Raw genomic sequence first — 24,501 nt, forward strand, 5'->3', positions numbered from 1 at the left:
ATTAAATTACAACAGTACTCTATTAACAGTTACAAAATCCGTCCGCATGTTTGAGATGCCGTTGACAAAACAAGAGAACTTCTAGAAGGAGAAGTCCAGATACAGCAGGAATCCCAGCAAAAGGGATGTTTTGGTGAAAGAGCTCCAATCCCATTCACGGGTCTTGGGTCTTGACTTTGGCAGATGAAATTTCTGATCGTTCTCTCTCGTGGGATGTGCTTATGCTAGGCCATTTAGATGCATGTGAAGTAAATAATTGCATGTATAGGTAATTCTCCTTTAGCAATAGCAATAACACCTAAACTTACCATATTTTGCGTGAGGATGAAGGTGATTTTATTAGATTTGTTCCATTGTTATACTGTTTTTATTGTTGTTGTGAGCCGCCCCGAGTCTTCGGAGAGGGGCGGCATACAAATCTAATAAATTGAATTGAATTGAATATAAGAAACACCTACCTTTTGGGGGGGAAGAAAACAGGGGGATGGGGGAAATCTGCCTCTCCCTCCCAGCAATTTTCCTCCTTGCAGCAAACAGCCTGTTTCAGTTTCACTTTCAACACAACTTGATTAGTACAAGGGGGGGGGATCTGCCTCTGCCTTCCTGTAGCCTGAAACAGCTGATGGTTGGGAGGCCGATCCAAGGACAATCACTTGCTTGTGCTAGTCAGGCTGTGCTGAAACTGAAAGAGTTTGTTTACTACAAGGAGGTCAATTGCTGGGAGGAAGAGGCAAAGGATGGGGGCGGGTGGGTGGGGCTATATTCGGTGCACCCAAATTTTCACCGTCTTTAAGGGGGAAAGAGTGTGTCTTATACCCAAAAAAAGTATTCTTCATATTGTTTTTCACCGCTTCATAGTGTTTTACTGCCTTCTCTAAGCAGTTTAGGGTCAGCATTTTTCTCCCAACAATCTGGGTCTTCATTTTACCCACCTGAAAAGATGGAAGGCTGAGTCAACCTTGAGCCAGTCAGGATCAAACTCCTGGCGGTTGGCAGAATTAGTCTGCAATGCTGCATTTTAACCACTGCACCATCACGGCTCTTACTTTAATGAGCCAAGGTGGTAGAGTGGTTAAGAGTGCAGTACAGTGTTCCCTCGATTTCCGCGGGGGATGCGTTCTGAGACCGCCTGCGAAAGTCGAATTTCCGCGAAGTAGAGATGCGGAAGTAAATACACCATTTTTGGCTATGAATAGTATCACAGGCCATCCCTTAACACTTTAAACCCCTAAATTACCATTTCCCATTCCCTTAACAACCATTTACTCACCATGATTACTGGTGCTCACCATTGAACAAGACATTTAGTGATCCTGATATTTATAAACATAATTATTTATTAACAATAATTATTTTTTTGGTTATTTATTTGCAAAAATTATTAGTTTGGTGATGACATATGACGTCATCGGGTGGGAAAAACTGTGGTATAGGAAAAAAACCACAAAGTATTTTTTTAATTAATATTTTTTCAAAAACCGTGGTATAGGCTATTCGCGAAGTTCGAACCCGCGAAAACCGAGGGAACACTGTACTGCAGGCTATTTCTGCCTGCCTGCAATTTGGCAGATCAAATCTAATCAGGTTCAAGGTTGAGTCAGCCTTCCATCCTTCCGAGGTGGGTAAAATGAGGATTGTTGGCGTCGATATTATTATTATTATTATTTATTTATTAGATTTGTATGCCGCCCCTCTCCGTAGACTCGATATGCTGACTCTGCAAACCACTTACAGAGGGCTATAAAAGCCCTGTGAAGGAATATATAAGTCTAAGTGCTATTGCTAATTTAGCAACCACAAGCAACTCAGTTGTTAAGCAATGCAGTTGTAAAATGCCACTGTGCTTGGTGATCTTACGTCAGTTTTCCTTTGCTTTACTGACTTGCAAAGGTCGTAAATGCAAGGATTGCTCATCACTAGTTATCTTTTCCATCGCTGTCCTAACTGCAAAAGATTAATCTGCTCGGTGGTGTAGGGGCTAGAGTGCAGTACTGCAAGCTACTTCTGCGGATCACCGGCTGCCAGCAGTTTGGCAGATCGAATCTCAGTAGGCTCAAGGTTGCCTCAGCCTTCCCAAAGTTGGTAAAATGAGCACCCAGATTGTTGGGGGCAATACTCTCTGTAAACCGCTTAGAGAGGGCTGTAAAGCACTGTGAAGCAGTATATAAGTCTAATTATTAAGTAATTAATTATTAATAAACAATGGAGGCACTAAGTGAGGACTACCTGTATAGCTTTCCCTGCTAAAATGGTGTCTTGGGTCTGCTTTCTCTGTGGCGGCCCCGGCCCTCTGGAACCAACTCCCCCCAGAGGTTAGAACAGCCCCCACCCTCCTTGCCTTTCGTAAGCTCCTCAAAACCCACCTCTGCCGTCAGGAATGGGGGAACTAAGATATTCTTTTCCCCCTAGGCTTCTACAATTTATGCATGGTATGTTTGTATGTATGGTTGGTTTTATAACAAGGGTTTTTAGCTGTTTTAGTATTGGATTTTTACATTCTGTTTTTATCACGGTTGTTAGCCGCCCCGAGTCCACGGAGAGAGGCGGCATACAAATCCAATAAATAAATAGTGATCCCCCGATCGTTGCGAGGGTTCCGTTCCAGGACCCCCCGCAACGAGCGGGTTTTCGCGAAGTAGCGCTGCGGAAGTAAAAACACCATCTGCGCATGCGCAGATGGTGTTTTTACTTCCGCAGCGCTAGCGAGGAGCCGAATTCGCTTCAGGACTCAGCTGGGGAGCGGCGAGAGCGAGCGCCAGCGAACGGCTTGTCCGCCGCCTGCCTGCCCGCTAGCGAGGAGCCGAAGATTGGGGGCGGCGCGGCTGTTTTAGAACGTCGCAGCCGGCATGGGAGGCTTGCCAGCACCCCCCGGACCCCCAACCCGGGTTTGAGGGGCTGCTAGGAAGCCGCCCATGCCGGCGGCGACGTTTTAAAACAGCCGCGCCGCTTTCCAATGAGTCCCGAAGACAAACGTCAAACTTCCGCGTTTGTCTTCGGGACTCATTGGAAAGCGGCGCGGCTGTTTTAAAACGTCGCCGCCGGCATGGGCGGCTTGCCAGCACCCCCCCAACCCGGGTGGCCGGGCGAGTAGCGAGCGAAGGGCGGGTGGCCGGGCGAAGGGCGGGCGAGCGGCGAAGGGCGGGCGAGCGGGTGCTGGGGAGGGCTTCTCGCCCTCCCGCCAGCAAGAGGGGGAGCGAACGGCGTGGGCAGGCTGCGGACAAGCCGTTCGCTCGGGCCGCTTCCCAGCTGAGTACTCAGCCAGGAAGCGGCCCGAGCGAACGGCGTGGGCGGGAGAAGGGCGCGCGGCTCGGGCCGCTTCCCAGCTGAGTACTCAGCTGGGAAGCGGCCGAGCGAAGCGGCAGCAGCGAGGAGTTTGCGTGGGCGGTGGGGAAACTCCTCGCTGATGCCCGCCAAGAGGGGGAAGACCTAGGGAAGCCGCCCAGCAGCTGATCTGCCGGGCGCCATCTACGCATGCGTGCCCATAGAAAAAAAGGGCACGCATGCGCAGATGGTGTTTTGACTTCCGGGTTGAAAAATCGCAAATTAGCCTGTTCGCAATGGTCGGGGACGCAATAACCGGGGGATCACTGTAAATGGCATTTATTTTATTTATTTATTACTTAGATTTGTATGCCGCCCCTCTCCGAAGACTCGCATGCTGGTCAACCATCTCTTAAAGAAAGGACTACATCTTTTCCAAGTCTCGCAGTGTAATGCTTTTCTTTAAAGAGGGTGAATGTGCCCTACACATCAGATCCGAAACACCATTCCTGCCCGGGGTCCAAATACCACCCAGCAATAGCATTTAGACTTATATACCGCTCCACAGTGCTTTTACAACCCTCTCTAAGCGGTTTACAGAATCAGGCTGTTGCCCTCCAACAACCTGGGTCCTCATTTTACCCACCTTAGAAGGATTGAAGGCTTAAGCCGGTGATGAGATTTGAACTGCAGCTAACAGTTAGCTGAAGTAGCCTGCACTCTAACCACTGCGCCACCTCGGTTCTTGCGTCTCGTGGGAATTTTGCCTCACCCAATAGAAGGGCCGTCAGCTCATTTGGTTAGGATAAGGCCACAGAGGCGGGCGAGAGGCCGGGTTTTCTCCTGCGTGGATCCGCTGGTGCCTCTTGTGGTGGGAACTCCGGCTGAAGCTTTTCCCGCAGTAGCCACAGGTGTACGGCTTCTCTCCCGTGTGGATGCGGTTGTGCTGGGTGAGGGTGGACTTGTCGGTAAAGCTCTTCCCGCAGACCGAGCAGGCGTAGGGCTTCTCTCCCGTGTGGATCCTCCTGTGGCGGATGAGGTTGGAGCTGACGTTGAAGCACTTCCCGCAGTGGCTGCATTCAAACGGCTTCTCCCCCGTGTGGATACGCATGTGCTTGACCAGGTCCGAGGTCTGGTTGAAACTCTGCCAGCATTCGGCACAGGTGTGGGGGATTTCGAAGGTGGCGTCTTGCTTCTTAGGAACTCCGGGTCTTTGAGCACGGCCGAGCCGAGCCGAGTCGGGGATGTCGACGGCTGTTTTTTCTGCGGGGGCGCAACTGCTCTGCCGTTTCCTCGGGGAGCTCCTTAGAGGCCTCTTCTCGCGGGAACTCTGGCTGTACATTTTCCCGCAGTCAATACACTGGAAGGGGGTCTCCCCCGAGTGCGTTCGCGCATGTCGCTCCAAAGACGGCTTGTCCACGAAATATTTCCCACACTCGGAGCAAAGAAGGGCCTTCTCCCTGGCGTGAATCCTCCGGTGCCTGCTCAGGTTGGAACTGAGGCCAAAGGCTTTCCCACAGTCAGGGCATTGATGGGTCTTTTCTCCAGTGTGGGTTTTCTGGTGGCTCGCCAAATCCAACGTCTGCGCAAAGGTTTGCCCGCACTCGGCGCAGATATGAGGATTCTCCCCTGAGTAACTTCTCTGGGGGGCAGTGGTGCCCTTTCTCTTCCTGGCCCTTTTGTTGGGGGTTCCTGCTTTGCCTTTCTCTTCTCCCGAAAGCAGCCTCTTCTGCGGCTCCTCCAACTTCCACCGACTCTTCAGGCGTCTTTTATGAGTGGCTATCTGAGGAAGTTTCCCTCGGGACCTTTTTGGAGGCATCACGAAATGGGAGTACTCTTCTTCCAGGTCACACCTGTATTTCCATCACCTGTTCAAAGATGACGACAATAACAACATATCACCAAGCCACTTAAATTCCAAACAAGTACAATGATGCCTCGTCTTACAAACGCCTCTTCATGCAAACTTTTCAAGATACAAACTCGGCGTTTAAGATTGTTTTGCCTCTTCTTACAAACTATTTTCACCTTACAAACCCATTGCCGCCGCTGGGATGCCCCGCCTCCGGACTTCCATTGCCAGTGAAGCGCCCGTTTTTGCGCTTCTGGGATTCCCCTGAGGCTCCCTTCCATGGGAAATCCCACCTCTGGACTTCCGTGTTTTAGTGATGCTGCAGGGGAATCCCAGCAGCACAAAAACGAGCGCTTCGCTGGCAATGGAAGTCCGGAGGTGGGGTTTCCCAGCGAGGGGAGCCTCAGTAAAATCGCAGCATTGCAAAAACACAGAGGTCCAGAGATGGAGCTTCGAGGACTTCAGTGTTTTTGCGATGTTGCGATTTCACTGATGCTCCCTTCGCTGGGAAACCCCACCTCCAGACTTCCGTTGCCAGCAAAGTGCTCGTTTTTGCGATGCTGGGATTCCTCTGCTGGGATTTCCTTGCAGCATCGCAAAAACACAGAAGTCCAGAGGTGGGGTTTCCCATGGAAGGGAGCCTCAGGGGAATCCCAGCAGCACAAAAACGGGCGCTTCGGCTGGCAAAAGGGGTGAATTTTGGGCTTGCACGCATTAATCACTTTTCCATTGATTCCTATGGGAAACATTGTTTTGTCTTACAAACATTACACCTTAAGAACCTCGTCCTGGAACCAATTAAGTTTGTAAGACAAGGTATCACTGTATTTGGGTCGAAAAACAGTGCAGGTGATCCTCGACGTAACCACCATTCGTTTAGTGACTGTTCAAAGTCACAATAGCACTGGGAAAAATGACTTTATTTATTTAATTGGATTTGTATGCCATCCCTCTCCGGGGACTCAGGGCGGCTCACAACATATACAGAGACACAATAGCGCAGTAATCCAATTAATATCCATAAAAATAATCTTAAAAATAATCTTTAAAAAGTCTAACCTTAAAAACTTTCATTAGCATTCATTCAATAAAATCATACTAAAACATTCATTGGTCAGGGGGAAGATCTATTAATCCCAGGTCTGGCGACAAGGATGAGTTTTTAAGCTCTTTTGGAAGACAAGGAGGGTGGGGGCAGTGCGAATCTCCAGGGGGAGCTGATTTCAGAGGGCCGAGGCCCCCACAGAAAAGGCTCTTCCTCTAGGCCCCACCAACCGACATTGTTTGGCCGACGGGACCCTAAGGAGACCAACTCTGTGGGACCTCACCAGTCACTGGGATTCGTGTGGCAGAAGGCGGTCTCGGAGATAGTCTGGCCCGATGCCATGTAGGGCTTTATAGGTCATAACCAACGCTTTGAATTGTGTCTGGAAACAGATCAGTAGCCAATGCAGTCCATGGAGTGATGATGAGATATGGGCATGCCTTGGAAGGCCCAAAACTGCTCGCACAGCTGCATTTTGGACGATCTGAAGTTTCCGAACACTCTTCAAAGGTAGCCCCATGTAGAGAGCATTGCAGTAGTCGAACCTCGAGGTGATGAGGGCATGAGTGACCGTGAGCAAAGACTCCCTGTCCAAATAGGGCTGCAACCGGTGCACCAGGCGGACCTGGGCAAATGCCCACCTTGCCACAGCCAAAAGATGGTGTTCTAAAATCAGCTGTGGATTGAGGAGGATGCTCAACTTGCAAACCCTCTCTGAGAGGGTCAATAAGGCTGGAAGGCTTCTTGAGGAGGGGCATTACAACCAGTGATGGGCTACACCCAGTATTTATTTATTTACTCACTCAGTTTGTATGCCGCCTCTGAGGACTCGGGGCGGCTAACAACATATGAAAAAAACCTAACAATACATCTGGATCCAATTAATGTAATTAAAAAACCCTAAAAGTTCTAATATAATTACAGTGATCCCTCGATTATCGCGGGGGTTACGTTCCAAGACCTCCCGCGATAATCGATTTTCCGCGATATAGCGGCGCGGAAGTAAAAACACCATCTGCGCATGCACGCCCTTTTTCCATGGCTGCGCAAGGGCTTGCAGGTGGAGGCGGGGAGCGACGAAAGTGCAGAAGCCGACAAAGATTGCTTTGAATGTCGGCTGCCCCCGCCCCCCCAGCACCCGCCCGCCCGCCGTTCGCCCGCCCACCCGGCCGCTCGCTCACCGCTCGCTCGAGGGAGGAAGAGAGTGCAAGAGAGGAAGAAGCAAGATAGAGAAAGAGAGAGAGAAAGAAAGATGAGAAAGGAAGGAAGAGAGTGAGAGAGAGGAAGAAAGAGAGAGAGAGAAGAGTGGAAGGAAGAGAGAGAGAAATGATAGAAAAAAGGGGAGAAAAAAAGAGAAATGAGAAAATGATTGAAGCAGAGAATGACAGGAAAGAAAGAGAAAGAGACAGAGAAGTGACTCTTGGTGATGACGTATGATGTCATCGGGTGGGAAAAACCATGGTATAGCAAAAAAACCGTGGAGTTTTTTTTAATTAATATTTTTTGAAAAACTGTGGTATAGCGTTTCGCGAAGTTTGAAGCCGCGAAAATCGAGGGATCACTGTATACCATTCACTCCGTGAAACACACTAAATACACTTGCTGGTCAGGGGGGACGGTACGGGTGGCATCGGCAATCCGTTAGAAAAAATGGACGTGTGTCTGCATTTCAAAGCCCCCGACACATGCACCCGCAAGATTTCGGCGATTTTCAATGATTTTTTGCTTCCACGCATGCGCGGAAGCAAAAATAACAGCAAAACTCACTGATTATTAATTTATTAATTTATTTATTAGATTTGTATGCTGCCCCTCTCCATAGACTCAGGGTGGCTCACAACAACAATAAAACAATTCAAGACAAATCTAATAATTTAAAAACATTTAAAAAATGTTATTAAAGCAGACATACACACAAACATACCATACATGAATTGTATAGGCCCGGGGGGAGATGTCTCAATTCCCCCATGCCTAACGGCAGAGGTGGGTTTTAATGGGATTTATATGCTGCCCCTCTGAGAATGGAGGAATTCAGTGTGACTTACGCCCAGGTCAGTGGGTAGAGCAGCCTTCCCAAGCCAATAGTTTGCTTGTAGCTTCTAATAAATAAAATAATAAACATTAACATTAATAAATATTAATATTAATAAATTAATAGATATGTATTAATAATATTAATTAATATCAATATTTAATTATGAAATTCCATCGGGAACCAGATCAGACGGCCCCCCCCAAAAAAATCTTTATTTCCTCCTAAGGGGGGGGGCCTTCCTAGAAAATAATTGAGAAGCCCTGCTCATCCTCGTTATTTGTATCCAACTGAGGGAGCAGCCGGTTGTCCGAAGCCCAGACACGCCAACCATGCACAGAGTGAGGGGGGGGGGGGGGGAGACTAAGCCTTGCTTACTTGCATCCCTCGCCAAGGAAGGCGAGCAGAGGAGAAAGGGACCCAAACGGGCGCCGGATTTCCCTCCTTTTTTTCGGACGGAAAAAGGAGCTCAAGCTACCGCGCTCACGGACGGAAAGATTTACGTAGGAGGCGTCCGCGCGGGAAACCGGACGCTCGCGCCCCTCGCTCTGCTGCGCGGAACCGGCTGTAAAACCAGGCAGGCGTCTGAGGCGGCAGAGCTGGCGGAGGAGGAGTGGCAGGAAACGGCGCTGGGGCCTAACCTGGGAAGCCCAACCTCGGCGGGCGAGGGAGGAGAGCGAAGCAAGCGAGGCGGAGGGGCACGAGCCGCTTCTTGCAACCGAGGGAGCCCTCTCGCGGCCGCCAAATCTCCGTCTCAGCTGTGCGCGGCGCCCCCCCCCCCCCGGCCACACACGCATCCGAGGGGAGCAGAGATGCCCCGGAGGATATAGCGAAGCGGGTTCGCTTGTTGTCCCCCCGCCCCCTCAAACCTCTCTGGGGAGGCCTGAGGAGTTATTTGGAGGTGGAGTTCAAATAAAGCGTAGTGGTTTTTTTACTGGAGTTGTTATACCTTACGTTTACCTTGGGCAGCTCAAGGCGGCCTACATGTGCTTCTCTCCTCTTTTCCCTCATAACAACCTCCCTGAGAGGTGGTTGGACTGACACTAGAATAGAATAGAATAAGGAATAGAATAGAAGAATAAGAATAGAATAGAATAAGAAAATAGAATAAGATTAGAATAATAGAATAATGTTGTGAGCCGCCCTGAGTCTGCAGAGAGGGGTGGCATACAAATCTAATTAATAATAATAATAATAATAATAATAATAATAATAATAATAATAAATAAGAGAAGAGAATAAGAGAAGAGAATAAGAAGAGAATAAAATAGAATAATAGAATAGAATGAGAATAGAATAATACAATAAGAATAGTATAAGAGAAGAGAATAAGAATAAAATAGAATAGAAGAATATAATAAGAAAATAGAAGAATATAATAAGAATAGAAGAGAATAAGAATAAAATAGAATATGAGAATAGAATGAGAATACTGTAGAATAGAATAAGAATAGTATACGAGAAGAAAATAATAGAATAGAATAGAAGAATAGAATAGAATAATAAGAATAAGAGAATAAGAATAGAATAGAAATAGAATAGAATTAGAATAGAATAAGAATAAGAGAAGAGAATAAGAATATAATAGAATATAGAATTTTATCTGCCAAATGTGATTGGACACACAAGGAATTTGTCTTGATGTACATGCTTCCAGTGTATCTAAAAGTAAAGATACATTTGTCAAGAAACATGAGGTACAACACTTAATGATAGTCCGGCAATCAAATTATATTAAGAACCAGTCCATAGTAAATCATAAGGATACAAATGACAAAGTTACAGTCATGCAGTCATTTGTGGGAGGAGATGGGTAATGGGAATGATAAGGTTAATAGTAGTGCAGATTTTGGAAATAAATTTGACAGTGTTGTGGAAATTATTTGTTTAGCAGAGTGATGGTGTTCAGGGGAATAAACTGTTATCGTGTCTAGTTCTAGTGTGCACCTGGTGTTTACAGAGGCTGACTTTATGCCTAGAATTCCTGGTCTCCCAGTTTTTAATCCAGCATCTTAATCTCTAGACCATTCCCCCCCCCCAAAAAAAATTAGCCATTTTAACGTGGGGAGACAACTCCTCCAGCATGTGGGCTGGGGAATTTTGGGAGTTGATATCCACATACTTGTATCTTAAAGTGGCCAAATTTCTCTTCAGGATGCCCCTATAGGATATTGCAGTGCTTTTCAACCTTTTTTGAGCCGCGGCACATTTTTTGCATTTACAAAATCCTGGGGCACACCACCAACCAAAATGACACAAAATGACACTCTAACACAGTACATATTAACATATAGTTAATAATATAGTTTCCAAATGTATTTATGCTCACGTAGTGTGAAACCTGAGCCTGTTTTGATGAACACAAAAGGGATATCCTAGCAGGAATGCTAGTTTGCGGACCCATGTTTAATTTCCCCACGGCACACCTGACTATGTCTCACGGCACACTAGTGTGCCGTGGCACACTGGTTGAAAAACACTGGGATATTGCATGCCAAAAAGAGAGTCCCTCCCCCATGCTTATTACTCTACTAAAAACACATCATTCTCACGGCACTGTCTTCTGCCTAAATTCCTTGTGTGTCCAATCACACTTGGCCAATAAGGAATATTCCGATGCTGATAATTTGAAAAAGACTACGCCAAACAGACTCAATTTATGGACTTCAATTAAAAATCTTTCATTTTTCAAGATCATAATTTTGTAATTGCCTCTTGAATTAAGTTTCCAAATTTCACCGGTGTGGAAATGCACTGAATTACTTGAGCCAAAACCTGCATCCCAACATCCTCCTCATTTGGCTGACTATCTGGAAAGGGTGAAGAAAGGAGACGTTATACACTTGTAAAGTTGGATAAACTTTAAAACTCTTTAAAATTCCACTCTCTTGTCCCGTCTTTTTAGCATGTTGCTGCCATCTAGTGGTCATCTGAATTTTGACTGCCCAGATTTCTTGCCCAGTTGACTTTACTTTATTGATTTATTTATTTTTATTTATTTATTTGTCATACAAATATAGTATTGTATTGTAGTATGTTTAACATAATATAAGTATAAAGCAGAGATAGAAAAGATAAGACATTTGGACAGGAACGGTAGGCACGAAGGTGTACTTATGCACGCCCCTTACAGACCTCCTAGAAAAGGAGAGGTCTGTTGTAGATAATGTAAGGTTGAAGATTTTGGGATTGGGGGAAGAAACTTATTTGTATCTCGCCATTATTTTTTACAAATAACTCAAGGAAGCAAATATATGCTAACAGACCTCTCTCCTATTTTCTCCATAACCACCCACCTAAGCATGATGCATTATGCTTATTATAAAAATATTCATTGTTGTAGGAGATGATTTTATGAGCTATGCTTAAGTCATGTCAAAGGTGACGTAGTTCTAAGCTTTCTAAGCCTAGGATTTCAAGTCTGGTTGCGTAAGATATTCTGTAGAGGAGTGGAGGGCTCTTCTCGTAAAGTATCTCTGGACACTTTATAATGTATTTATGTCTAAAATGTGGATCATTTTTTCCTGAAACCAAATTGTTAGTTACAGAGTAGGTTGTTAGTTTCTAAGTGGAGGGTAATGGATTGGTTTAAGATGGACTCCATGACTTTGCATGTGACACAGTGTAGAGTGATTCGCCTGTAGTTTTCTATTCGGCTGGGATCTCCTTTTTTAAAGATGGGCAAAAACAGCCTCCCATTTTGGGCCGAAAACGGCCTCCCCTGTCCCTCCAGAGACCAGAAACAGTTTGTTTCCAGACTTGCAGGAAGCCTGTTTTTCGCCGTCCCAGAGCCTCTGTGAGAACCCTGTATTTTCCTGCCATTCAAAATGAGCCACATGGAGACTCTTGGGTGGGGAGGCGTGGCGTGGGCATCAAATATCAGCTGGCCGGCACACGCGCATGTCCGCAAAGATGGCTCCATGCAGTGATGGGCAGCACCTGAGGCGCCCAGGTGCGCAGCTCCAGTAGGTCGGCTGCGCCCAGGTATGTGGCTCCTGAAGGTCGGCTGTGCCCAGGTGCAGCTCTGGTGGGTTGGCTGCACCCAGGTGCACGGCTACAGCGGGATACCGGCGATTTTTGCCTTTTTTTGCTTCTCCGCATGTGCGGAGGCTAAGAAATAGATGAGGATTGCCCAAATCTCTCTTGCGCAAGTATCCTCGCGCAAGATTTGGGCAATTTTTGCTGCTCTTTTGCTTCCGTGCATGCGTGGAAGCAAATAAGCACCAAAAATCACCCAAATCTCGCTCGCGCGAGGACACTCATGCAAATTTTCAGTTGCTGTGCATGCACAGCAGCTAAATCTCCAGCATATAGCAGCACATCACTGGAATAGAGGAAACCCAAGAATGAGCACCCAATTGCACTGAAAGATGTTGAAAGAAAAGGCAGGGCGTCCTGCATAAGCTACGCCCACAGTGTGGTAGTAGAAATTATGGTAGCCCTTAACTGGACTGTTATGAAAGGCTAAATCAACAGGGCGGTGAAGGTTCATAAGTATACACGCACACACATCAACTGAAAATGAAAAGCAGTCATCTTCAAAATACAGTTGTATTGCGTGCAGGGCATGAGCTTATTTACATTTGATTTTTAATTCCCAATTAAAATTAGAAGGGGCCCAACAAGGACAACCAAAGGGCCAGATGTGTGTAAAACGTGCCAGTCTACCCTAAAAGCACAATCAGTAATGGAATTCAGAACAGGAAAGTAGAAAGAGCCAAACTGAACATAATAAGTTGGATTTTATTTTTTTAATTTTCATTCATCAGGGAAATGGTTAGGTACTATGCCGATCAAGTTATTGTAAATCTCCATTCACTTTAACAGCATGATTGCTTTAAAATTATATCACATTACCTTTTTTGGGGTAGGGAAGTGACTCATTCACACACACATACACACACGCACACACACACCGAGCTGTGCTCTAAATTAATGGTAGTCACAAAAGGGAGCACGATTCAATACCCACCCATCCAGAACCCCAGGTCCCCCCACTGTTTCCTTGTCAGATCCAGTAAGGTAACCCTCCCTGTGAAGGGAAAGTTATTTGGTGTATACATAGGTACAGTATTTATACCTGAAATTAATAAGAAAGCTTGCCTTGGAAAAACAGATGGGCAGACTGTGGGAAAACTCAAGTGCACTGGGAAACATATGGACCATTAACACTTCATGGACGTTCAAGTTCATTCAAGTTCTATCATTAAAAGCTTAGTGTACCAACTATAGGTAACATTGTGGGAGTACAGTGGTACCTCTACTTACGAACTAAATTTGTTCCGTGACCAGGTTCTTAAGTAGAAAAATTTGTAAGAAGAAGCAATTTTTCCCATAGGAATCAATGTAAAAGCAAATAATGCGCGAGATTGGGGAAACCACAGGGAGGGTGGAGGCCCTGTTTCCTCCCAGGAGATTCCTAGAGGCCCCATGGAGGCTTCTCCCCGCCTTTTACTCCCAGGAGATTCCTAGAGAGGCCCCACAGAGGCTTCTCCCCACCTTTCCTGGCCCTGTTTTCTCCCAGGAGATTCCTAGAGAGGCCTTATGGAGGCTTCTCCCTGCCTTTTCCGGCTGTTTCCTCCCAGGAGATTCCTAGATAGGTCCCATGGAGGCTTCTCCCCGCCTTTTCTGGCCCTGTTTCCTCCTAGGAGATTCCTAGAGGGGCCCCATGGCTTCTCCCTGCCTTTTCCGGTTACAGTTTCGGAGGCTCGGGTTTGTAAGTGGAAAATGGTTCTTGAGAAGAGGCAAAAAAATCTTGAACACCTGGTTCTTAGCTAGAAATGTTCGTAAGTAGAGACGCTTGTAGGTAGAGGTACCACTGTATAGGAGAAGAAACATTTGGCAGTAACCTGACTAATTTAGACTGAAGGCTCATTGAGTATTACAGAGCTTAGTACCTGCTGAGAATGCTGGATTATCTTCCCATCCGACCTAGTTAGTGGGAAAAGACCACATTTTTTGGACTATAAGATGCATAAGTGTATAAGATGCACCAAGATTTCAAAGAAAAAAAGTTTTTGTCCTCCCTGGCCACAGGAACACTTTGCAATTGTTGTGCACCCTGTTTTGTGTTTTTTTTGCAAAAATGGACCCATTTTTCACCCTTTTCTTTTGCAAAAACAGGATGGGCAGAGGGTTTGGGAGGCCCGCAGAGAGCTCCTGGGGGCTGGGGGAAGGCCCAGGTTTTATCAATTTTTTCACAAAAACGGGGGTATTTTTGCCTTCTCCTGGTCGCCAGGAGCACTCTGCAGGCCTCCCAAACCCTCTGCGCATCCCATTTTTATGAAAAACACGCCAATTTTTTGCAAAAATGGGATGCAGGGGCAGGAGGGAGGCCAAAAATGGCTGCATTCGGTGTATAAGACACACCGACATTTCCACCCTCTTTTGGGTGTGTGTGTGTAAAGGTGTGTCGTTTACTCCGAAAAATACAGTAATATAGTGCAAGACTCTATTATGACCCAGCTAGAAATTGTGAGGTTTTCATTAGTTATGGGATGGAACCTAATCAGCTCTTTGCCTTCAACATCTGGTATTTATTTATACAGTGTTCCCTCGATTTTCGCGGGGGATGCGTTCCAAGACCACCTGCGAAAGTCAAATTTCTGCGAAATAGAGATGCAGAAGTAAATACACTATGAGGCTATGAACAGTATCACAAGCCTTCCCTTAACACTTTAAACCCCGAAATTACAATTTCCCATTCCTTTAGCAACCATTTAGATTATTATTCACCATGTTTATTTATTAAAGTTTATTTAAAATAATATTTATTAAAGGCAGACGAGTTTGGTGATGACTCATGATGTCATCGGGCGGGGAAAAACGTGGTACATGTATAGGGAAAAAACCCGCGAAGTATTTTTTTAATTAATATGTTTGAAAAACCGTGGTATAGACTTTTCGCGAAGTTTGGACCTGTGAAAATCGAGGGAACACTGTACTACTAGCACTGGACCTGAATGTCCCTCCAATTTCTCACAATTAGCAGGCCTTCACTGATCTATCGGGAATGGGAGCATGTCATCTTCCAGGCTTGGGGTTTTATCAATTTTAGCAACTTTATGAAGTCTGGACTTGAACTCCCAGAATTCCCCAGCTGCCCATGCGCGGACTTCATAAAGTTGAAAAATGACAGAGCAGCAAAAGCGAACTGGAGACCAACCGAATTTGGAGGGAGAAATGTTCCCCATTGCTTAATGGTGATGCATAATCCTTCTTTTTAAAAAAAGTGAACTAGGCCACAATCCTGCTTTATGGAAACTGACCTTCAGTACAGACAAGTATGGAACCTTTCATAATTCAAAGACTTAGAAAACCCCATTCTTCTTTCTGGGGTTCATTGCCTTGATTATCCAAGAATGCAAAACTACAAAAAGGAAATGGTGCTTTAGGCACTCTATGCCATTGCAAAAAATACTTTTGGTGTAGAGTTGTGCCAAGTGCTGCAAGGGCCAACATATAATGAATGTTAAGACTGCGGGCGGTGATATTTCAGAGATTATGCTTCAGACAAAGTAGCAGAAACATTTGAGGTCAAGGTGTACCAAAAACAAACAAAAGAAAGGAAAAAAACCCACACAAAGAGCACCAAACCAAAATTCTTACCAATAAGGTGAAAATGTTCTAAATGCCCGTATTAACCAAGATATTGCTCTCTTGAACATAAAAAACAACTGGAATGCTTTGTGGGTTTTGTTGTTGTTGTTGCTGTTCTTTTTCCCGTCTTTAGAACTAAGGAAACACTTATCCCTTTCCTCAGCATCATCAATAGTAACTACAGTATAAAGCTTTAATTAACCTGTAGAATCAACTGCTACAATAGGTCAAAGATCCTATAAGACTAAACGACAAATATTTTCATAAAGGATATATCTACGGAAAGGATAAAAAGGTAGCCACAAAAATTATTTCGCTACGGCAAAAAACTTTCTTCTATGGACAGCTAATTCCAAACCTTTCTGCGTTACTTATTTTTCACTTTCTGACTACTTCTGTTAGATCTAGATATACAGCTCCTGCTGACTTCTATCAACATTATTTGCCGTCTTTTCATTAACTAATCAACACAACTCTCTGTTTGGTAGATCACTACATATTCCTGATGGATCTTTTCTTTCTCTCCATTTTTCTTTCTCTCTCTTTTTCAAAAATGCAGACAAGAACCCCAAGCACAGAGAGAGAGAGAGCAACTCTGCATGCAAAGTGCCAAGATTCAAACATTTTCTCCAATCTGAGTAGCAAGGACCGCTAGATGGATTCAGAACTGGTGAGAGAACATGTATCTGAACATAAACTGGACTTAACAAGTGAGAACATACACAGAAATTAAGGGATAAGGTGACTGCACATCTTTTGGATACTTCAAATAAACATATAAAAATGAGGGGGGGGGGAGTCAGAAAAACAGAACTCAGCGTCCACTAAGGATTTTGGTAAGATTCTTCATGGTGGAATAAATGCTATCTATATGTCACCTGCTCACCACACACACACAAAAGTACAAATATCCTCCATTTCATTGCATATTGCATTCATATGTTTAGTGGTCTGCTAATCCAGGTGTGTTGAGTTATTTTCAGATCCCACCTTACTTAGTTTGGTTGTTAACCAGTCTGTGTGTATATGTGACACCCACTCACACAGACATATATATATATATACACACACCTCCTCAGACTCCTGCAGTGAGCAACTGAGGGAGACTTTGGCCTGGAGAAGTCCAAGCACAATAGCCACACAATATAGTCTCTTAAAATGCCAACGCACAATTTGTCTTCCTGTCATTAGAGAATTCTGACCCCTTTCAGCTGCTGGACGTCCATTCCTAATTACCAAATGCTGAGAAAGAGCAGCAAAGAGCAACATATCCAAGATTTGACAAAGGCAATTTTTAGAGAGGCTTGAAGGGAATTTAACCCACTCAGCTAACCACAACAGGAAATCTTGGGGTGGGGGGAGGATCTCAGTCCATCAAAATATAGGTTTCACTAACTTGGGCCTTCTAATTCAGCAGATGGTTGTACCGTGTTTCCCTGAAAATAAGACACTGTCTTATATTAATTTTTGCTCCAAAAGTTGTGCTACGTCTTATTTTCGGGGGGTGCCTTATATTTTTCAAATAAGACAAATTCACAGGCAGAAAAGCTGACACCCCAAAGAAAGTGTACTGTACAGTACACTAATTACGGTACGGTACCTGTCAGTATGGCACCCACACACACAAACGACGGCACTTATATGGTACAACAGTATAATCCCGCTATTGCAGCTTCCGGCCACCAGAGGAACTACAGTCTATGCACTGTAGTGGAGACTGTAATGGCGGTGACACAGCAGCAGACTGTGTCTGCTGTACTAGACGGTACAAAGCGATGGAAGGGGCCAGCAGGGGACGCCACATTATTACGGTACCGCTATGAACAGCTTTGAATGGTACCGTATGTTTTTCCACCGTACCGTATGTAAACTTGACTACGCCTTATTTTCGGGGGGTGCCTTATATTAGCAAATTCTGCAAAACCTCTGGCATGCCTTACTTTCTGGGTACGTCTTATTTTCGGGGAAACAGGGTAGATAGCATCCAATGGCTAGGAAATATTTTTCCCTAAAGCCAGAGACTTATTCAGGTAATTTTACACCTTGCCTAAATTACTCCACAAAGTCTTTGCATGGAGATAGGGAGCCTTCCCATATCTCTTCATTTGTGGCCTGGTCCAGGCAATCCAGTTTATCTCAGTCCAGTCTACCCAGATGTATGTGATTACAACTCCCATCCTCCGCAGGTTGAAGCAGAGGAGGATGGGAGCCACTATCCAGCATACTTGGGAAATTCCCCGGGGAGGGGCTGAGAGGAAGGCTTGTTTAGGTGAGCCGGAGACAAAGGGAATCAAAACAATGGGATCACCAGGCGGTTCGCTCATAATTAAATACAATTAGATTATCAATAAATAATTCTGATAAGTTTTCCATACAAAAAACAGAAGTGATCTCTATATACAGGATTTCAAAGTATCCCCAATATTCCTGCGAAGGACCTTTTTGAGAAACAACCCAATATCGATATTCTGAAAACCCACCTGGAATGAGGAATATTTCCAAGGCTGTTGCCAAAATTTTGCACACTTCAAGCACACGTTCCAATTTACCTGGGTAGTTTTCTCCAAAGCAATGTGCTGCAGCTGTATTGAACTGTAACCTCGTCAATTCCCAGAAAAGCACCACTGCTAAGACTACAGTTCAACACCCCTCGACCAGAGCAATGTTCCTCAACTTCAGTTGCTGGAAGATGTGTGTGTGAACTTCAACTCCCAGAATTCCCCAGCCAACAAGCTGCCTCTGCGGAATTCTGGGAGTTGAAGTCCACACAACTTCCATCAGCCAAGGCCAGGGATGGTGAACCTTTTTTTCCTTGGGTGCTGAAAGAGCATGAGCGTGGGCTACTGCGCATGAGCGAGTGCCCAAACCCATAATTCAATGCATGGGGAGGACGAAAACAGCTTTCCCAGTCCCCAGAGGCTCTCTAGAGCAGTGTTTTCTAATCGTGGCAACTTGAAGATATTTGGACTTCAATTCCCAGAATTCCCCAGCCATCATTTGCTGGCTGGGGAATTCTGGGAGTTGAAGTCCAAATATCTTCAAGTTGCCAAGGTTGGGAAACACTGCTCTAGAAGCTGCAAACGACCTGTTTCCCAACTTCTGATGGGCCAGTAGGCTCATGTTTTGCCATCCCCAGGCTTCCCTGGAACCGGGGGAAGGTAAAAACACCCTCCCCAATCCCTCCGGAGACTCTCTGGAAGCCAAAAATGCCTCTGTCTAAGCCGAAAATCAGCTGACTGGCACACACATGCACATTGGAGCTGAGTTAGGGCAACGTCTTGCATGCCAGCAGATACGGCTCTGCGTGCCACCTATGGCACCTGTGCCATAGGTTCGCCATCACTGGCCAATGCTGAAGAACACAGGCAGGAAACGGCTGCTCTGCACCACTGGGAACTTATCACAACTTTAGACATTGCCGAGTTATATTCAACTGAAAGCAACCTTTCTGGGGCAGAAAATCAGTCAAAAGGGTCCGAAACAAAAATAAAAGGCAGAGTTATCTCCATCCTCCCTTCCAACGGGAGCCACCTGTTAAAATAACGGGATCGGGTAGGCAAAGAGAGGGTTCTCGCGGTTGTGGATCTTCTCGTGTCTCTTGTGGTGGGAGCTGTGGCTGAAACATTTGCCGCAGAACCGGCAAGCGTACGGTTTCTCCCCGGTGTGGATCCGGTGGTGCTGGACCAGGGTGGATTTGTCGGTGAAGCAATTCCCGCACTCGGAACAGACGTACGGCTTTTCGCCGGTGTGGATCCTCTGGTGCCGAAAGAGGTTGGAGCTGACGTTGAAGCTCTTCTCACAGATGTTACACTTGTAGGGCTTCTCCCCCGTGTGGATCCGCATGTGCTTGATCAGGTCGGCGTTGTGGCCGAAACTCCGCAGGCACTCTGTGCACGTGTTCATCACCTCCGCTTTCTGTCTCGCTTTGGGCTTCTCGTCCGCGGCACCGGTGTCGGCCCCGTCCGTCGGGGCGCAGACGTCTCGCGGCTCTTCCGCCGGGTCCTTCAAATGCTTCTTCTTGTGAGAGCTGCGGCTGTAGCTTTTGCCGCAGTCGATGCACTCGTAGGGCTTCTCACCCGTGTGGATCCGCTGGTGCTGAGTCAGGTTGGACTTATCGTTGAAGCGCTTGCCGCAGTCCAGGCAGATGTACGGTTTTTCCCCGGTGTGGATCCTCTGGTGTCTGTTCAGGCTGGAACGGACCGAAAAGCTTTTCCCGCATTCGGAACACTTGTGGGGCTTGTCGTCGCTCTGGACGGGCCACGGGCTCATCAGGCTGGAGTTCTGGATGAAGACCTTCCCACATTCAATGCAGATATCCGGGATCTCTTCCGTCTGGGTGCCCCGGTGCACCAAAAAGGCCTTGCGTTTCTTGATGGTATGCACTGGTTTCACAGGCCACGCCATGGACGGAATTTTCTTCTCTCTTGTTTCGGACCCGCGGGCTTGGCTGTGTCCAGGGCTTAAGCTTAGCATCTTAAGCAATTTTCTTTTGGTCACCAGCTGAGAACGAGCCTCCTCGGGGCTAAAGTTCTCCTCCATACGGCTCATCCTGGGGCCTCCTCTCACCTGGTGGGGAGTCAATTATGTTGTACCATTAAAGTTGGAGAATTCAACACAACAGGAAAAAAACAGCTACTACTTTAAGCCCACTTCATCACCCAAATGTAAACCCACAGCATTCACAGCTCAAAATTGTTGTTCTCATTCCTGGAAAATTTCTCCTGTGGCCTATTATATTCTGACTTCCACTTATTTATTTATTATTTATTTACTTACTTAAATATATAGGCCGCCCTTCTCCTGATAGATTCGGGGCAGCGTATAGAAATAAAACAAAGATACAAAATTTAAAACCCTGAATATTAAAAAAAAAAACCCACCATTCATCCATCACTCACCCACTACTACTTATTTATTTACTTAAATAAATATATAGGCCGTCTTTCTCCTGATGGATTCAGGGCGGCGTACAGAAATAAAACAAAGATACAAAATTTTAAACTGTGAATATTTTTTAAAAAAACATTCATTTATCACTCATCCATTACTATTTATTTATAACTTAAATTTATAGGTCACCCATCTCCTGATGGATTCCGGGCGGTGTAGAGAAATAAAACAAAGATACAAAATTTTAAACTCTGAATATTAAGAAAAAAACACCATTCATCTATCACTCATCCATTATTACTTTATTTATTACTTAAATATATAGGCCGCCTTTCTCCTGATGGATTCAGGGCAGCGTAGAGAAATAAAACAAAGATACAAAATTTAAAACCCTGAATATTAAAAAACAAACAAACATTCATCTACTATTTATTTATTACTTAAATTTATAGGCCGCCCTTTTCCTGATGGACTTAGGGAGGCATACAAAAATAAAACAAAGATACAAAATTTAAAACATTAAAAAAACAACAACATTCATCCATCACGATTAACATACTACTGGTCGGAGCAGAGTGTTATCGCTCAAGGGTCCCAGGCCTACCAGCAAAGCTGAGCTTTTAAAGCCTTTTAATCATTTTTCCACCAATTCACCTGTTTTTCTGTTAAAGATCTAATTTATATTTGCAACTCAAACAACTTCTTTAAAAAAGTACACACTTAAACAACTAACGGGAGTACAATTTGCAGGACAATTCTATGCAGGAAAATCTACACTGCAAGGCTCAAAGAATAACCATGCTCTATCAATTATAAATGATCTGAAAAATTTAACCCCTGTAGTTCTTGGTGCTCTCTGTTCTTGGTTATTTGTTTACAGGCATTTCATTAACCAATTTAGTAGCATCACAAGGCACAAGGAAGTTACTTACCCTAGTTGTATAACGAAATGTCTGCAAACAAACTAAGTTCAGCGAGTACTAAGAATTCTACAGTTCAACCCAGAGCTAGATATATTTGGTCTCTTATTGGATTTTAATGGGATTTTAAGTATTTTATCACTAGGAAATCTGTTTGGGAGGCCACAGTATTTAGAAATTTGGGACGCTTGTGCTAATTTATAATCCACCTGCCATTATTTTACACTGTTAACTTACTTCAATGTTACTAATAGCACTGTAATGTGTGTGTTAGACATGCTGAAGAATTTGGTTCAATATGTTAGTTGTAAAGTTTGGGGTTTTGTTCCACTTTCTTTTCTTTTTTTTACACATAAAATAATATTCAGAATTTAAAATCCTGCATTCTCTAGAACAGTGTTTTTCAAACAGTGTGCCGCGAGACATGGTCAGGTGTGCCGCGAAGCTGAGCAAGAGAGAGAAAGAGAGAGAATGAAAGAAAGCAAGAGAGAGAGAGAAAGAAAGCAAGAGAGAGAGGAGAAAGAAAGAAAGAGAGAAAGAGAGAGAAAGCAAGCAAGAGAGAAAAAGAGAAAGAAAGCAAGAGAGAGAGAGAAAGAGAGGGAGGGAAGGAGGGAGAGAGAAAGAGCAAAAAAAGAGAGGAAGGAAGGAAGAGAGAGAGAAAGAAAGAGGGATAGAGAGAGGAAGGAAGGGAGAGAAATAGAGCGAAAGGTAGGAAGAGAGAGAGAGAGAATTTTTTTGTCCAAACTTTTTTTATCCCCCCCATTCCCCCCCCTGCTCAATGTGCCCCATGATTTTGTATATGTAAAAAATGTGCCGCAGCTCAAAAAAGGTTGAAAATCACTGCTCTAGAAAAGGGTCAAGGGGACTGAATGGGTGCTGCAAATATTGGAGGGTGGACCAGCTTCTGATGTGGGCAAGCAACAATTTACTGAACTTATAAAGCCAGACACATTTGCTTAAAGTTTAGATTGGGCAGTCACTAATGTCCTGTAATAGTAAAAAAAACCTCTAATAAAATGAGATGCTTCCCCCTCCCTTCTCCCTGATCTTTCTCTTTCTTTCTTTCTTTCTTTCTTTCTTTCTTTCTCTCTCTCTCTCTCCCTCTCTCTTTCTTTCTCTCCTTCCTTCCTGATGCCACCCAACTCCCTTAAGGACTCTGGGTGGCTTACAACAAAATCTTCTGCGAGGAGCCACCATTTATAAAGTCTACTTCCTTTCTTCCTCAAGCAAAGCACATCCTTTGGATTTTATCCCAAATAAGGATTTTATCCCAAAACATTTCATTTACTCACTACACAAGACAAGGATCGTTTTGATTAAGGGAAGAGGAAAGACATCCAGAATACAAAGGCTTCCACTCACACCAGCTGTCACTAAAGAAAACAGGGGTGGCTTACAACATAAAAAAGAAAAAAACTATGTAAATATCCTGAAAAATAAGGATCCAGATTGTTGGAGACAACATAGGCTGATTCTGCAAACCGCTTAGAGAGGGCTGTAAAAGCACTGTGAAGCGGTATATAAGTCTACATGCTATTGCTATCATCTATAAGCGACTGTTTGCATTTTGCCCGGAGTGGGGAGAAAGGAAAAGACGACAGCAGAGTTCAGAAAGGAAAGGGATTCTGCCTATGCTCAGAGACACTAGGTTTCCTCGCTTCCTCAAGGTTTGACTCAGCCTTCCATCCTTCCAAGGTGGGTAAAATGAGGACCCAGATTGGTCAAAAGGCTGATGCTGTCAACTGCTTTGATCAGAAGCAACGTGAGAAAATATTATTTTACTGAAAGAGTAGTAGATGCTTGGAACAAACTTCCAGCAGACGTGGTCGGTAAATCCACAGTCACTGAATTTAAACATGCCTGGGATAAACATACTGTATATCCATCCTAAGATAAAATACAGAAAACAGTATAAGGGTAGGCTAGATGGACCATGAGGTCTTTTTCTGCCGTCAATCTTCTATGTTTCTATGTTGAGAGAGCTGTAAAACACTATGAAGCGGTATATACGTCTAAATGCTATTGCTATTATCTATAAGTGACTGTTTGCATTTCGCCCTGAATGGGGAGAAAGGAAAAGACAACACCAAAGTTCAGAAAGGAAAGGAATTCTGCGTATGCTCAGAGACACTAGGCTTGCTGGGGGCAATAGGCTGATTCTGTCAACCGCTTAGAGAGGGCTGTGAAAGCACTATGAAGCGGTATATAAGTCTACATGCTATTGTTATTGCTATCATCTATAAATGACTGTTTGCATTTCGCCTGGAGTGGGGAGAAAAGGAAGACAGTAGAGTTCAGAAAGGAAAGGAATTGAGAAACAAATGAGCAGAGGTGGAGCAGTGCTTAGAATTCATCACTGCAGGGCATTAAAGCTGACTGCTAGATCTGCAGGTCAGCGGTTCAAATCTCACCACCAGTTCAGATTGTTGGGGGGTCAATAGGCTGATGCTGCTGTAAAAGCACTAAGAAGCGGCATATAAGTCTAAATGCTATTGCTATAGCCAGGCGTAGGCAAACCTGGCTCTCCTATGACAGGTGGACTTCAACTCCCAGAATTCCTGAGCTAGCATGATTGGCCCAGGAATTCTGGGAGTTGAAGTCCACAAGTCATAGAAGAGCCAACTTTGCCTACCCCTGGCAATAGTGCTATTATTGCTTGCTCGTCCTTCCTTCCCACCCCAATTGAAGGGTGAGCGGTGCAAAGGCTTGCAAACTCGACCCGCCGCTCGATTCCATACCCGGGGGAGGACTCTACCTTGTACTCCCGGACGCCCGAGCTCATAAAGGCGGCGGCGGTTGGCGGAGCCGCTTTGTGCCGTGGGTTGCAAAAAGGTCCGCGCGGCCGCGCTACATCGCCGCGCGCCAGCCCGGGCTTCGGGGAGGGAAGGGCGCGAGAGGA

General features: G+C 45.1%; 1 protein-coding gene across 1 annotated transcript; it reads right to left on the reverse strand.

The window, feature by feature from the left end:
• Window positions 1-24,501, reverse strand: LOC139159393 (zinc finger protein 271-like). Its single transcript, XM_070736713.1, has 4 exons — window positions 24,358-24,501; window positions 19,337-20,358; window positions 4,034-5,123; window positions 1-932 (listed from the first exon to the last, which is right to left on the reverse strand). The coding sequence occupies exons 1-3, from the start codon at window positions 24,382-24,384 to the stop codon at window positions 4,049-4,051; spliced, it is 2,124 nt and encodes a 707-aa protein (XP_070592814.1). The 5' UTR covers window positions 24,385-24,501; the 3' UTR covers window positions 1-932; window positions 4,034-4,048.

This window comes from Erythrolamprus reginae, chromosome 2 (assembly GCF_031021105.1).
Source record: "Erythrolamprus reginae isolate rEryReg1 chromosome 2, rEryReg1.hap1, whole genome shotgun sequence".
NCBI lineage: Eukaryota > Metazoa > Chordata > Lepidosauria > Squamata > Dipsadidae > Erythrolamprus > Erythrolamprus reginae.